This window comes from Phaethon lepturus, unplaced genomic scaffold, assembly GCF_000687285.1.
Source record: "Phaethon lepturus isolate BGI_N335 unplaced genomic scaffold, ASM68728v1 scaffold10644, whole genome shotgun sequence".
NCBI classification, from domain to species: domain Eukaryota; kingdom Metazoa; phylum Chordata; class Aves; order Phaethontiformes; family Phaethontidae; genus Phaethon; species Phaethon lepturus.
In genome coordinates, this window is record NW_010533982.1 from 25,413 (window position 1) to 39,889 (window position 14,477).

General features: G+C 37.1%; 1 protein-coding gene across 1 annotated transcript in view; it reads right to left on the reverse strand.

Annotated features, from left to right (window-relative positions):
- The window catches only part of MAP3K4 (mitogen-activated protein kinase kinase kinase 4), a gene marked incomplete at its 5' end in the record, with an annotated part of 57,997 nt that overhangs the window by 17,575 nt on the left and 25,945 nt on the right, over positions 1–14,477 (reverse strand). Inside the window, 7 exons of the mRNA XM_010285373.1 lie at positions 3,149–3,265; positions 4,155–4,251; positions 6,374–6,452; positions 8,815–8,893; positions 11,801–11,934; positions 12,954–13,115; positions 14,106–14,255. Of these exons, the coding sequence (XP_010283675.1) occupies positions 3,149–3,265; positions 4,155–4,251; positions 6,374–6,452; positions 8,815–8,893; positions 11,801–11,934; positions 12,954–13,115; positions 14,106–14,255 (818 nt within the window). The remainder of the gene's footprint in view (positions 1–3,148; positions 3,266–4,154; positions 4,252–6,373; positions 6,453–8,814; positions 8,894–11,800; positions 11,935–12,953; positions 13,116–14,105; positions 14,256–14,477) is intronic.

Genomic DNA, 14,477 nt, shown 5'->3' on the forward strand with positions numbered 1-14,477 from the left:
AAAAAAATAAAGACGACACAATCTTTACAATCTTGAGAACAGAAGCCAAAACCCAAGACACCCTATTCCCATGTGAATATTCTCAATACGATGTTTGCTTTGCGCTCCTCACCCCTGCCAACTAGGTCTTTTGAGGAGGAACTGAAACCTAACTAGTGAAAATCCCAGTACTCTTCAGGAAGTTGAGGTTTTAATCAGCAAGAAGGCTGAGGTTATTCTCAGCATGTATATAGCAACAACTCTAGATGCACAAAGAGCTTAAAAATAAGCAACGCTAAACAACCTCTAAAATGAGGCAGTAGCTGATGAGAGGACCTTAAGAATCATAGCTTTGAATGCAGGTGTCTCAAATTCATTTCAGGCCCATTTTAGCCACCCAGATCTTTTATTGTTTCTGTCCAGAAAGATTGTGTGCATGTTATTCTGCAAAGAAATAGTGTAAAAGAGAAAACGACTTGCTAAATCTCTGCTCCAGTCCTGGATAAATACAAAATGATGAATAATAAACCCAGCTAGCTCAGAAATTAAAAATATTTATAAAGGTAATTAGTATGAACATAGTGTAAATGTATAACCGTCAGAAAGCTCAGTATAAACAACCAGGTATTGCTGCTTTGGATTTTACTTTCTAATTATATTAATCTGATTTTTTCATTTATTTAAAGAAAAGCTTTAATAGAACTATGGTGGCATTTGCACACTACACGCTGCCTAGTACAACTGATTTATCAAGTTCCTGCATTCAGGTTCCTACATTCAACTTTTCATAGATATTTAATGCTTACAATCAGGTCATGAATGTCTAAAGAGTTTCTGGGAAGTGTACAAAATTTCTGTTTCTGTGCTATTCCAGCAGCTGGACCCCACACTTCCTGCATACAAAACACAAAACACTTTCTTGATACAGCAGATTCCATTTCTCTTTTGGAGCACAAATAAATGAAATCCACAATTAACACTGCAATGTGTTAAAGTGTGCAAATTTCTTTTAACTATGTTAAAAAGAGAAATTTGCTATAAATATATTACATTGTAATATTTTGCCTTTCTCAATAAACAAAACCCCTAAAAAAACCCAGCAGCCTCCAAAAGTCTGTCTCTGCTTTACTAGTTTTTTTTCCTTCAAATTCTTCCTAGGTAATACAGGGGGTTAAACAAACCTACTTAAAAATCCAGGCAGCGCATTAAAAAAAAATCATGGGATATTTTATTAACAACCATCATAAGTAGTAAAAGCTGAGAGCTCTAAGAAAAATACAAGTCTCTGAAGAACAGGCCTAAGCCATTCAAATAAAATGCTGCATTCACACCAACTTTCATGTTACAATCCATGAAATTATTATGCATTTGATTGCAACTAATAACTAGAATTCTCATTTCTCTTCTTCCTAACGACTATCTTCTTGAACTAGAAGAAACTGTCAAAATGCCAACCTTCACGCTTTCATCAGTATTTGTGTAGGACACACATGCAGAAAACATTAAAAGGATATACCACTGTATTCAAGTCTGTCAAATTATAAACCTGATGGTTGCATTGAGCGGTATAAAATCACAATAAAGCTTACAAGGATTAAACACTAGCCTCCTATCTCCATCTTGAAAAATTAACCGGCTTCAAACATATGCCTTGGCGCAAAGTGTTGTACATATTCTAGAAAAAACTCCCTTCATAGGTTGTGTAAAGACTAATTATCAAATAAACAAGTTCTGCATTTTCAAAATCATAAATACTAATTAACCACCACCTTGTTGGCTTACAAAGCTGCCAGAACCTCTCAGTGAAAATCCTCTAGAATGTTACTGACTTGAAAAGGCCTTTTCAAGTGCATAGTGCTGTAGACTACTGCCTACTCTGTCTTTTTCAAGAGGGGGCTTAAAACAGAAGCATGGAGGTTATAGAACAAACACATGTAGTTAGAATGACAAAAGTTCAGAATGTGTTTTCAACCAAAAAAAAGGGCCCAGACTCATAAGCTGTACATCTAGAGGCTACTGTAGGGTGCAAGTCACAAGTGAAGACTTTCAGGAAAGACTTTTTATATAAAGTGGCAACTTCCCTCTTAACACCTTAACACATTCTTCTGCTGTGCATCTGGTAACAAATCTACAAACCATGATGGTTTGTTGGCTAACAACTGAAAATTAGTTATTAAAAAGTAAATAATTCATAATCAAGTCATATCTAAATTCACTTTGGTCATCATCAATCTGTTTTTCCTTCACTACATCTTTTTTCTTTTCTCTTTGGCTGTGTGATACAGTCAGATCATGTGTTTCCATTCATACAAATCTCGTGTACAAGACAGCTTTTGGTACTCTGCAGTAGAAATAAGAATCCAAAAAGCTATTTATAAACCCCAAGATAATATCTTTGTGTGAATAGCAGGATTTTCACAGTTGAGGGAGTGGAGATTAAAAAAAAAAAAGTAACTTGAGTGAACTTGGGAGACATGTCAATGGTCTGACTGTGTTATGGGAAGAAGGAGCACCAACAGTCTGAAATAAAACCGCCAAATCAGAGGCCAAAAAGCAAGAAAGATACTAACATGGGTCTGTCAAAAAATTCACTCGTGACCTCTGCAAACAAATGATACAGGATTGGCTTCTGTTATATATCCTGGTTTCTTTCACATTAAGTTTATTCTGTACAATGCTAAGAAGCTAAAGGTGTAGCAATAAGTAAAAAAAAAAATCCTCCTGAAATCTTATGTGTTTAATTCTGTGTTTGCCACTATACAGTATTTCAAAATATTTGTAGCAGACAAGAACAATATCAAAACCATTAGCTAATGTTGAAAAAAAAATATTCTTGGGCTTATTTGTATGTTACAGTCAACTCAGTGCAAAGTGTTAGTTATCAATACTAATCATTTAGTAACATTATACCAATGAACTGATTGGCGTATGTTAATTTCACGGACATTTTTACGGAGCAAATTTGTAATCTATGTCAGAACTGCATGCTTTAACTACCATATTGTTCAGACATTTTAAATCTGAAAGTGGTCTGAATGAAGGAGCCAGAGGAAGATATGATGGGACGGAAAAGTACGGTGCAAATGATCTACTAGGATGCAAGTATGCGGAAACATTTACATGGGTGATGGGAGTAGAATGAGGCTGCTACATCATGGAGCAGAGCTACCTGGAATCATTTGCACTGCTGACAGGTTTGGGTTGAGCTGAGTCGCTACCGATGGGAGCGGGGCGACTGACAGCAACACTGCAATGGTTCCGTGCATCGCAAGGGACACTCCGCGTGCTGTTGCAAGAAGAAAAACTTCAGGATACAGTTAAAAAAAAAAAAGTATGGAGTTGAAAGTTCATTTTAAAATGACAATTTTGAAGTTTGCATAGTAAGACCCAATTTTAAAAGTTTTTTAAGTACTAAGACTTTTATGGGGAATAATTCTGGGTCTCAGAAGCTTCAGGGCTTGTCAATACGTTCAATAATAATAATCTTAAAAAAATAAATTCTCCAAATCTTTAGAGTAACACTAGTTCTGCCAACAGTGAAGCAACTTTAAAAAAAAGTCAATCGTAGAGTTTGACACTGTGCTGATCATCTTGAAAAATAAGGCCCTTTGTTTGTGTAAAAATATGCATGGCAAAGTTTATTTTGACATTTTTAGAAACTATTTTTGCATTAATTCTCATGTAAACTCTTTCAAAGGGAAGCAAAACCATCCATTGCTTTAAGCTTCTTCACAGCAGGTTGGTAATGACGCAGAAATGCCACCATATTCCAGAATGCTACATTTTTAAGTCTTATCTATGCTAAACTACAGAAGGCACTGTCACAGTCATGTATGCAGACATTTAAAATGGGGAAGAAAATAGAAGTCTTGTTAATGAGCAGTTTTCACTGAATTGAAGACTGGTTTCAGGAAAGACAAAGGGGATAAGAATGACTTCCAAGTGAGAAAGCATGCACCAATAAGAACGGTAAAATGGGGTGGAGGGCAGGGCATGGGGTAGAAAAAGAAACTATACTGTCCTTAAAAGAACATCAATAAAATCTGGATCACTAACATGCTAATTTTTTCTACCTGCTTCGCACTAAACAGGAAACAAAAGTGTTCCATTTACTGACAGTGAGCATAGCCAAGAGAGGATAAACCAGTTTAAAACTCTGTACTAATGCTAAATACCTGAAGCCTTCAGGTGTGGGGATGATAAGATGAGGATTTGGTGGATCACTATGGCACCGAGGTACTTTTACAGGACGGGGACTGTTTCGATGAATAGCTGCAAATATAAAAAAGGTAGCACATTTACTCAGATGTCACAAAAACTCTGTCAGGGCCATTTCAAGACACAAAACTAAAAAAAAAATTCCTATTTTACATACTTAGGTGTGAACTGGCACATATCCTTTAAGAAAAATGCAAATTATTCCAATTTTAAACAAATCAATTGTATGTATTATTTATATTATTGTATTATGCAAGTCATCTAGAAGATCCGTACTTCAGTAAAACTACATCTTCATTATTTCAAGTTCACAGATTAAAGAGGATTTGTTATCTTACTGCAAATTAAATATTAACACACTAAATCATAATTAAAAAACAAAGTGTTACAATGTTCCTTTTGTATTAGAATTAGTTTTCTCAGACAATAATAGAAAGCAAAATGAGCTGGGAAAACCCCAACTGTGATAGTTTTACCCCCCCCATGACAGTCTGCCCCAAGGAACTGGTACAAAGGGACAGGGTCAAACCTAAATGAGCCATCACTGTCCTCATGTCTAGCTCATTCAGTGCCCATAAGAGCACTCTGCAGCGTCTTCCCCTTCCCTCAGCCCCTCCTTAATTAGACAGAAAAATATTGTGGCAGTCACACTGCAAGCTAACTGACTGCCCATCAAGACATGAGTCAGTACCTTCTGCCAGGCTAAGTTAATCACAAGTGAGCTGAGTTTCTGCCTTGTTTGCACTACCAGGACAAGTAACAGATGCCAGCGCCAGGTGTTGGTTGTCCTGTTACAGTTCACAAGGACACTAGCAAAAGACCCAGAAGGCAGAATCTAACCTATCTGGGTGGACAGAGGCTGTTTCACAATGAAAAAAGGACGGGATAAAACACCAGGAGACCCCCAGCTATGTGAACACAACTGGATCCTCAGCTTTGGGAGAAGGGGTAAAGATCACAGTGGGTTTAAGTCCCTCAACATGGTACGCAAATGCGACTAGGAATTCTTATTTTTCTCCTGATCACAAGAAAGAAAGAGGTATCTGCAATATCTGCAGCCAGGATACAGCTTATGTTTAGTTACGTTTATTTCAGATGTGTTAAAAGTTTCAGCCTGCTGTTCAAGTCTGCCCCTCCCTATGCCTCTGAGCAAAAAAGCTGCCGAGCAATTTAGTTTGTGTGATCTGCTGCGTCTGCAGTAGCATTTATAAGAGCTTCGGTACTTTGGGATCATCATGCTAGTGATTTACCTAAAAAGGACCTCCCCCTGAACAACAGTATCAAAAGTGAATGTACAGGTTTTGCATCAACAATACAGAACTTGCCTAAAATTTATTTTAGGCTATGCTTCTTTCGAAAGGATTGGACTGACTTTCATTGTGAAAGGTTTCTCAGCTGTAAGAGTTTCTCATCAAAATTACAGCAAAACTGAAACTTCCCTGAAATACTGAAAAAATTCCTCTTGCCCGAGTCAAATTACCCTCCCTTCATGTCTTCTTCCAGGAAGTGGACATGAGGAGAAAAAAGAAGATGATGTGGTATTTTGAAAGTTAAATCATTCAATGGACTTGGGAGAAGGAAGAGAGAAACAGTGCTGAGAAAGTGATATGTAAAAGGAAAACACAGCTGAAGAAACATCCTTTTCTCAAGTCAAATAATGAAATACATTGATTTCACTCTAATGCTAAACATATTTTTTACACTATGAAAAACTTTGTGATATTGGAAAACTACTTCCCACAGCTCTACCATCAAGCCCTCAGGTGTAATTCCTCCATACGTCAATACTTATGTAATGTCCATCCAGAAGTGTAAATATCTGCAGCACCACAATGAAATTTTGGGAGAAGGAGCTGTAACTGCCTCCTTAAAGTTATAATCACTTCTTTACCCAACTTTAAAAAAAAATAACCCTTTTCCAGAAGATCTACAAGACTTCACACGATTTCAAGGACAAAATCAGAGGAGAGCATCTGTAAAGCTTTTAAATTTCTTAAGTAAAACCACCATGTATTTGCAGTTTGTCAGGCAATAATATGGTGTCACAACAACAATCATGAAAAGCTCTAAAAATACTTTTATTGGTATTTCTAGCATTTTGAAATTACTTTACAATTAAAATTCTGTAACAATAGCAGCAAAGGTCCAGAACAAATACCAGTAACTTCTGCCTTACCAAGGTACAAACCTGTAACAGGACTGTGAGGTTTTCCAATAACATGGCCAATACACTCATTCATCAGAGCTTGTAAACTCTAGAAAAGACAAAAAGAAGTTGTGATGTTTCATGTTACAAGAGAATTGATAGTCATATGGTAAAGCTCACAGTAATAAAATGACACCGGTTGAGTAGGTCATCTGCCAAGTAAGCATCCCCATATTCTCTCAATTACATTAATCTTCTGGATCCACATTGGGGTTTTGATTTCATTGATTTTTTTTTTTTCTTTAAAGCTAGAAGTCTTAGTCTTGCCTTTTGACCTTGCCAAAATTATGTAACCATAAGAATTCAACAATGATGTATCATAAAGAACATTTCATAACATAAATCTAATGGAACTTAAAAAATATCCATTGTTAATAAAATTAAAAATCAAGCTTGCTGGAAAAAGGTGCAGCAGGCTCCTCTGCCCTCCCTCTCCCCACCCTAAGAAGAAACACCCAAAGAAAACAGGTTAACGTATGACAGCCTGAATCACAAGACTAAAGTCTGTAAAACAACAAACATGAAGCACTGAATATTAAGAGAAATCCACTTTCCTTAAGTTAGCAAAACATCCATGAAAGGGTGTTTAACAGTTAAACCACTGAACTGGCGCTCAGGCAATCTGAGCCTAATTACTGGGTGTACTATTCACTGTGCATGTAACCTTGGACAAGTTATTACATCTTTCTCTGGTTCAATTTACTTGTCAGAACACCAGCAATAAATATTAATACAATAAAGAATTAAAATTATGTTCTTAGGTACAGTTGCTACGAAGGCCACTTCTGTGTAGCAGTCATTCAGACTAATCAAAGTTTCTTACAGAAATTCAGAAACTTAGTGAAGACCAGGAACTTGAAGCTAGATTAACAGCAACAACAAAAAAAAGTGAAAAAAATATTTAAAAAAAAAGCAAAAAGTCTTCAGTCTGTGATTGGCATATCTTATCAGCCCAGACTGAGTAAGAATCTCAGCTTTAGATCTAGGCTGTCCTCCTTCTATGACATACAGTATTATTTAAATAAGAGATTAGGATTAACATATGCATTTCTAGGTGAAATGCTGTGACCTGTGTTATACAGGAGTCAGATTTATCAAAGTGGCTTCAAGTGATGCTCTCTAAAACTAAAATCTGGTTTAAGAAAGCAAGAGTTCAGAAACGCAATTAAGGTTTTGGTTTCCAACCTTTTTCTCCCACTTTTCCAAAGTCTGACCTGATTTTAAATAACACTGGCCCTGAATTCTCTTCTCTGTACACATGGAACCTCTGTCACAAAAACATCCTATTTGAAGAAGTGCCCCGATATCTTAGATAGTTATCAGTCAACAGAAACAAACTCATGCATGACTGCTTTTTAACTCTCCTTCAAGGACACAACAAGGTTATCAATTCCATTTTGGACAAAATTACCAGTTTATAGTAGCAAAGGCCACAATAGACTTTCTGAGCTTCTTTCCTCCTTAGAAGCCTCCCTCTAAATATTGAACGGATCTCTAGCAAGACAGTATCACTAAAATACACATGCACTACTCTTCAAAATACCAGGTATTTTAGAAACTGTGTCAAAGCAAGTAAATAGAGGGGCTACTTCCTAAAGTATTAGTGCATTTCAAATACAAGCTTAACTGTCATTTAGGCAGACAACCCTTTCCCAACAACACACAGGGGACTAAAATATAACTTCCTGGAGAGCTCTTGATAAACCTATACAGTTTCTGCATTACACAAGATTAATGTGGTTGGCATTTCATAACACATCTTGAAATTAATAAAAATCAGAGGTGCTGACACTCACATTCTGCTATTTTGTGGCAACTGTGCTTTCACTTCTCTGTAGTACTGTACCAAGATCAGAGAAATAAATTCTCAGAATTTTACTTCCACAGGAAAACGAGGAAGGCAGAGCACACAAAAAAAGCCAGTTTTAGTCTGCTATTTTTTACATAGTAAAAACAAAAGAAAGATGCTTCAAAGTCTGTTTCACCTTGGCACAATGAAGAAATAACTTTAAGCAATTGTGATTTTGTATTCATACCCATAAATCAACTCTGGGCACTAACCAAGCCTCAGAAGCTTATATTCAGAAATTTATTATGACAACTATAAACTGTAACTTTGCAGAAAAGGTGCTGTCAAATTTCCCAAGAGACAAAGGGAGATAGCCTCCCAAGACAGTACCAGCAACTTGTCAATAATCTGAAAACATTAGTGCCAATGGTCACAAGCGTACTCTACTCAGAATCTTACAAACTGAAGAGATATCAACATCATCAGTTATATAAAATAGCAATTGTTTCAGAACAGCATGTTTATTCAGATATAGCTGTATCAAAAATATCCCAGATAACATATACTGACAGCTTCACCTGTATTTAGAAATAAACAACAAGCACAATAACTTATTCCATACCAAGAAGTCATCTTCTGGGAGAGCTGAAATAAATGCTGGCTCAATGGCTTGAAGAAAATCAAAACCTTGAGTTGCCCACCTATCTCAAAGAAAAAGAAAAGATGGAAAATGAATTGCTCTTCAGCTAAAGCCATCATAAGAGTTTCAACAGCATCCAAGAATACTAAATGGCAGTTACTTATTTTTCCTCTGGAAAAAAAAAAACAACAAAACTTGGTAAGAAAATTAGTTAATACATAAGAGGTAATACATTTAGCTTGTATTAATATTTTCCCAGTTATATTTGGATAAAGTCTAATTTTAGCAAGGACACTGCCAAATAAAGTGAACAGGCTATGCTATATATTTTGACTCTTATATGTGCTATCTTCAGGAACAGTATCATCAATTCACCCATAATATGTTGGCAACAAGCCAAACCACTATGTCCTCTACCTAAATTCTCCTTCCTGAAACAAGATCAAAAGAGTACTAATGATTGCAGGACTGCAGCGATGACTAGCAGCAACTGGGCATCACCGGTTTCAGGGCCTAGATTGGTAAAACAAAACAAGTAAGTAACTTGGCTAGAGCAAGTTCTGTCTTCAGCCACCTGCTCTCCCCTCACTGCCTCCTTTTAGACCTAGAATTAGCAGTTGCAACCTACAAAATGCAAGCAGAATCATAGGATATCTTGAGTTGGAAGGGACCCATGAGGATCATTGGAGTCCAACTCCTGACTCCACACAGGGCAACCTGAAATTTAAACTGTATATCTACGAACATTGCCCAAGTGCTTCTTGAACACTGACAGGCCTGGGGCCATGATGGCTTCCCTGGGGAGCTTGTTCCAGTGCTTGACCACCATCTCAGTGAAGAACTTTTTCCTAATATCCAATGTGAACTTGCTCTAATGCAGCTTTAAGCTGTTCCCTCACATCCTGTCACCAGACACCAGAGACACGAGATCAGCACCTCCCTCTCCACTTGCCCTCATAAGGAAGTTGTAGACAGTAATGAGGTTACCCCTCAGTCTCCTCTTCTCTAAGCTGAGCAAACCTAGTACCCTAAGCCACTCCTCATAAGTCATCTTGTCCTTTCACCATCTTTGTTGCCCTCCTTTAGAATACTGTAATATTTTTATGTCCTTCTTATATCGTAGAACCCAAAAGTGCACTGTACTTGAGGAGGTGAGGTGAGGTTGAGGTGAGGCTGCGCCAACACTAAGTATGGTGGGACAATCACTTCTTTCAACTGGTTAGCTAAAATAATAATAATAAAAAAAAATAAAACCCCAAAAAACAACCACATGCACTGCCGTCTCTTCATGCACTAGGTGGGTGACTTTGTCATAAAAGGACATTTAGTCAGTAAGGCATGGCTTGTGTTCCAGGAGTCCATGTTGACTTTGATCAATGACTACATTGTCTCTGAACTGTTTTTCAGTAACTCGCAGAATAATCTTCTCCATAATTTTCCCAGGAACTGAAGTGAGACTGACAGACCTATAATTACTAGGGTATTCTTTCCTGCCCTTCTTGAAAATTGGAATAACATTTGCTAGCTTCCAGTGAAGGGGAAACTCTCCAGGTTCCCAAGACTATTGATAAGTAACTGAGAAAGGTCTCACAATGACATCAGCCAACTTCCTCAGTACCTTGGAATGAAATCCATCAGGCCCCATAGACTTGCATGCATGCCACTGCAGCAGCACACCCTGTACAAGTTGAAAGTCATCTAGGAGCTTATCACTCCTCTAGTCGTGGTCCTCCAGTCCAGGCCTCTAGGGGTCCCAGGAGCCATCATTTGTGTTAAAGACAGAGGCAAAGAAGGAATTAAAATCTCTCTGCTTTATCTGTGAGGTAACCAATCTCATCAAGTAATGGACCAATGTCATCTTAAGTCCCCCTTCTGCTGTTAACGTGCTTTAAAAATCCTTTTAAGTTGCTTCGGTTTTGTTTGGGTTTTTTTGTTTGTTTGTTTCCTTTTGCTTTTTTTAAGATTAGCACCAAGCTAACTAGCCTATCCACACATGGTTCAGCCTACCCACTCTTACTTCCAGCAAGCAGAACAAACCACATCCAGGACAGACTGATCAGCCCTATACTTTAAGGAAACAAAACTGTCACTGAAGTGTAATCTTCTAGCACAAATCAATATAAGGCACCTATTTTAATGCAAAAGAATTCTATTAAATTTCTGATTTACCAGCTGCGAAATGCTGCAAAACCACCTAAATAAATCAAGTAACGGTATCATTTTGCTTGGGACAGTTTCCCAGCTCCTCTGTTTACATCCTCAAAGTGATGCAACTTTGTAACTTTTTTCATTAGCGCCCAGCAGTAGTTTCACAGCACTGACTGTTAAGGAGAGTTTGAGAGACCACTGGACACAACACTACTGTTAACAGACAGAAAGTACTTCGGACTACAACAAAATCAAAATACATTTGCAAATGCATTGGTTATTGCAATCATAAAACTGAATAATTTTCACCAGAGTGGAAACGCTTCTTCCTCATCTGTGGGCCATACTTCAGATGCTTTCAGAACGGACTGATTGAAGGACTTCCACAGGAGGCTAAAGCTTCCATACATACACTGTTCCCACAACTGGCACAAAACAAAACTGCTTCCCCCTGTAGAATACCCAGAGGATGACTGTTGCATAGTCTGCAACCTTTATTGACTCTTGATTACACAGCACTTCTGTTCCAAACTAATGGCCCTTATCTGAAGACTTTTAATTGTCTGAGTCTAACAATCTCCACTTTTTCTTCCCATTTTCTGTCAGCTAACGTGAGGCAAAATATTCCACAAAATCTTCTGCTAAGCCGTTGAAGTGTTCATTTGGCTTTATGCATACTATTTAAATCACTTCCAAAATTTTAAGAGCCAGAAGCATCAGTGGTTCAGAAGAACTACTTCTGAACAATAAAACATTACTCATAGTGTGAAAAGACCTGCATGGTATTTAAACACTAACTACTTAACAAGTTGGCTGTTACCTGGGTCGAGTGCCTCGGCCACTCTCACATTTTGTTAGCACATAATTCATCCATTTTCTGGCAAAGTTGATATACTTGTCTCCAATTTTCTGCCTGAATTCTCCAGACATCAGACGAACAACTTCTTTATGGTACTGTAAGAAACTAAAGATTACTTTTCACATATTAATCACAACAACAAAAGTAGCATTTGCAACACCCACTTGAGTATTTGCAGGCTAACAACAGTACAGTAACACTCACATCGCATTCTTAGACAAAATATTTATATTTTATGCAAGCAGTTGCATATTTATAGAAGAAAATAATGAAAAAGTATACAATGCAAAATGCATTATAGTAAGAGGCAGCACTTGAGCCATTTTGCATTCTTGTGCATATACAGGCACATGCTGATGTTTAACAGTGTACACATCATTTAAGAAACATCCTACATAAATTCTCAGTTCTGTAATCAGACATTGAACCACAAAGTAGTGCTTATTTTTAATTATGTTGCAGGTAACATTAGGAGATAAAGGAATTCTATATGTACATTTCAAAAATTAAACAGGAATACCACCTGTTTTTAGAAGACTATCCCTAGAAGTATGTCAGGGTATGACACAATCTTAAGAAAAATTTACAAAGCTCACAGGAATCAAAGAGTGGAATTGCATACTAACAGCATCTACACATGGCATTTCCTCATCAGTACTCTAAGGGAGGCACTCAAAAGATATATTGACTGCATCAAAGAACCACCATAAAACTTTCAAAGAATGGCTCAAATTCAGTTTTACGCTATTCTAGGCTGAAAAACTGTGAGAAGCCAAGTTACACAATGACATTCGACATCAAAGGATATTTCTGATTTCATCTAAAATGCTGCCAAGTAGCAGAGCCTACAAAACTACACGTGAATTCATGGAGTTCTTAAAGCTTTTTAGAGTTCCAGGCATTGCTAGTTGGAGTCTTAATTTAATAGATTTATCTGTCCTTTTTCAATCCTTTTCACACAAGATTCCTGTGGCAATACATATTTTTTATGCTGTTCTGCTAGACTTCTTCATACTTCTATAGAGTGATAGTTACCTTATTTGCACCAATGCAAAAAAAGACATTTCAACTGGTTGTTACCAAAACTACAAAACAAATGCCATTGTTTCCTTACCTCAAACCCAAAATTATAACCCTGAATCATGGCTTCCCGGTAGTATTGCTGCAAAGTGGCAGATTCAGATTCATCAACTTCAGCATCAAACTCAGATGTGAACATGTGATCAACTCTATCAATGGCACTGCTTATCTTATTGCATAGCTGTAATGCATCACTCTGAGTAGCAACAACAAAAAGGCATGGGGGGCATCAAATCATTACTTATATCCTCCAGTTGACAAGACTAAGACAAACATGAATCTAACAATTACATTATTTTAAATAGAAATGCACTTTAATGCCATCACAATTCATTCAGTCTTGGAAAAACAAACACTTTCCAGTAATCGCACTAAGCAAGTCTTAAAATTAACTGAGGTATATTAAGTTTGTTTGCTTGAGTGAGATTAACTTTAAAATAAAAGACAGCAAAGGGAAACAAACAAGCAAAAATGAACAAAAACACTCAAACAAAATCAGAGACACAAGAACAGACAAAATGAGTTTTACTACTTGTAACATGACCAAGCCTTTGGCTGTACTTTCACCCTGGTATGTGGGCACAGCTTCTATTGAACTCAGGGGGAAAACGTAGGGACCTGACATTGCAACTTCAACCTAACAAATCTTTGCTTTTGAAAGTCCTCCAAAAAAAAGCAAACAAACAAAAGAAGCCCCACCAAAGAAAACCCACATCCAACAAAAAAAAACCCACACCAAAGAGCAAAGAACAGAGAGAGAGACCTACACATTTTTTTACATCATAAAACAGCCATCTCCTCCAAATGAAGGAAAAAAAAAAAGTTGTTTCTTGCAGATCATGGATTCTGATAGAGTTTTAATGAAATTAAACACTTTCTTTCAATTCAATAGTGCTCTCATACAAAGATGTATTTATTCTATTGCTATTAATATTTCTATTGCATTATGGATTTGTTTCCCACTTAACCAGTGCAAAAACGATGACACCAATATGGCTTATAAATACACTCACAAATCCTTTGCAAAAAACAGAATGAAAACTGTACTGAAAGCCCATGGAGGTTGCATAAATTACAGTTGCAGAACATGTCATTAGCATTGCAATCAAGTCTCCTTACATGTTTTTACTTATCAGTGAGCAAAGCACAGTCAATTTTGACTCTCATAATCTCAAAAACTGTTTACCTTTAGCTGTTGTAGAGCTTTGGCGATGACTGGTTGGCTGGATGTCTGCTCCTGGTGCAGAGATATGAGCCCTTCAATAGACTGCTGGAAAGCTTTTCTCTGACTCACAAGGTGGGCAGACTGAATGACTACAAGGAGGAGGTTATCAACCTAGGAAATACAAAATATCAAAATCCTCTCAATAAAAACATGTCCTCTATCAGCAAATTCCAACTGGTTATTTTTTGAATTCTAAAATATGAAAGGCCTTTCGTTGTTTTTTATGAAAATCTTTAATTCACACAGAAAAGCTTGATGCTGGCAACTGAACTTGGTAAACTCTCATCTTATGAGCCAAGCTTTATTGGGGCAAATGCCACAGCAAGTTTTAGA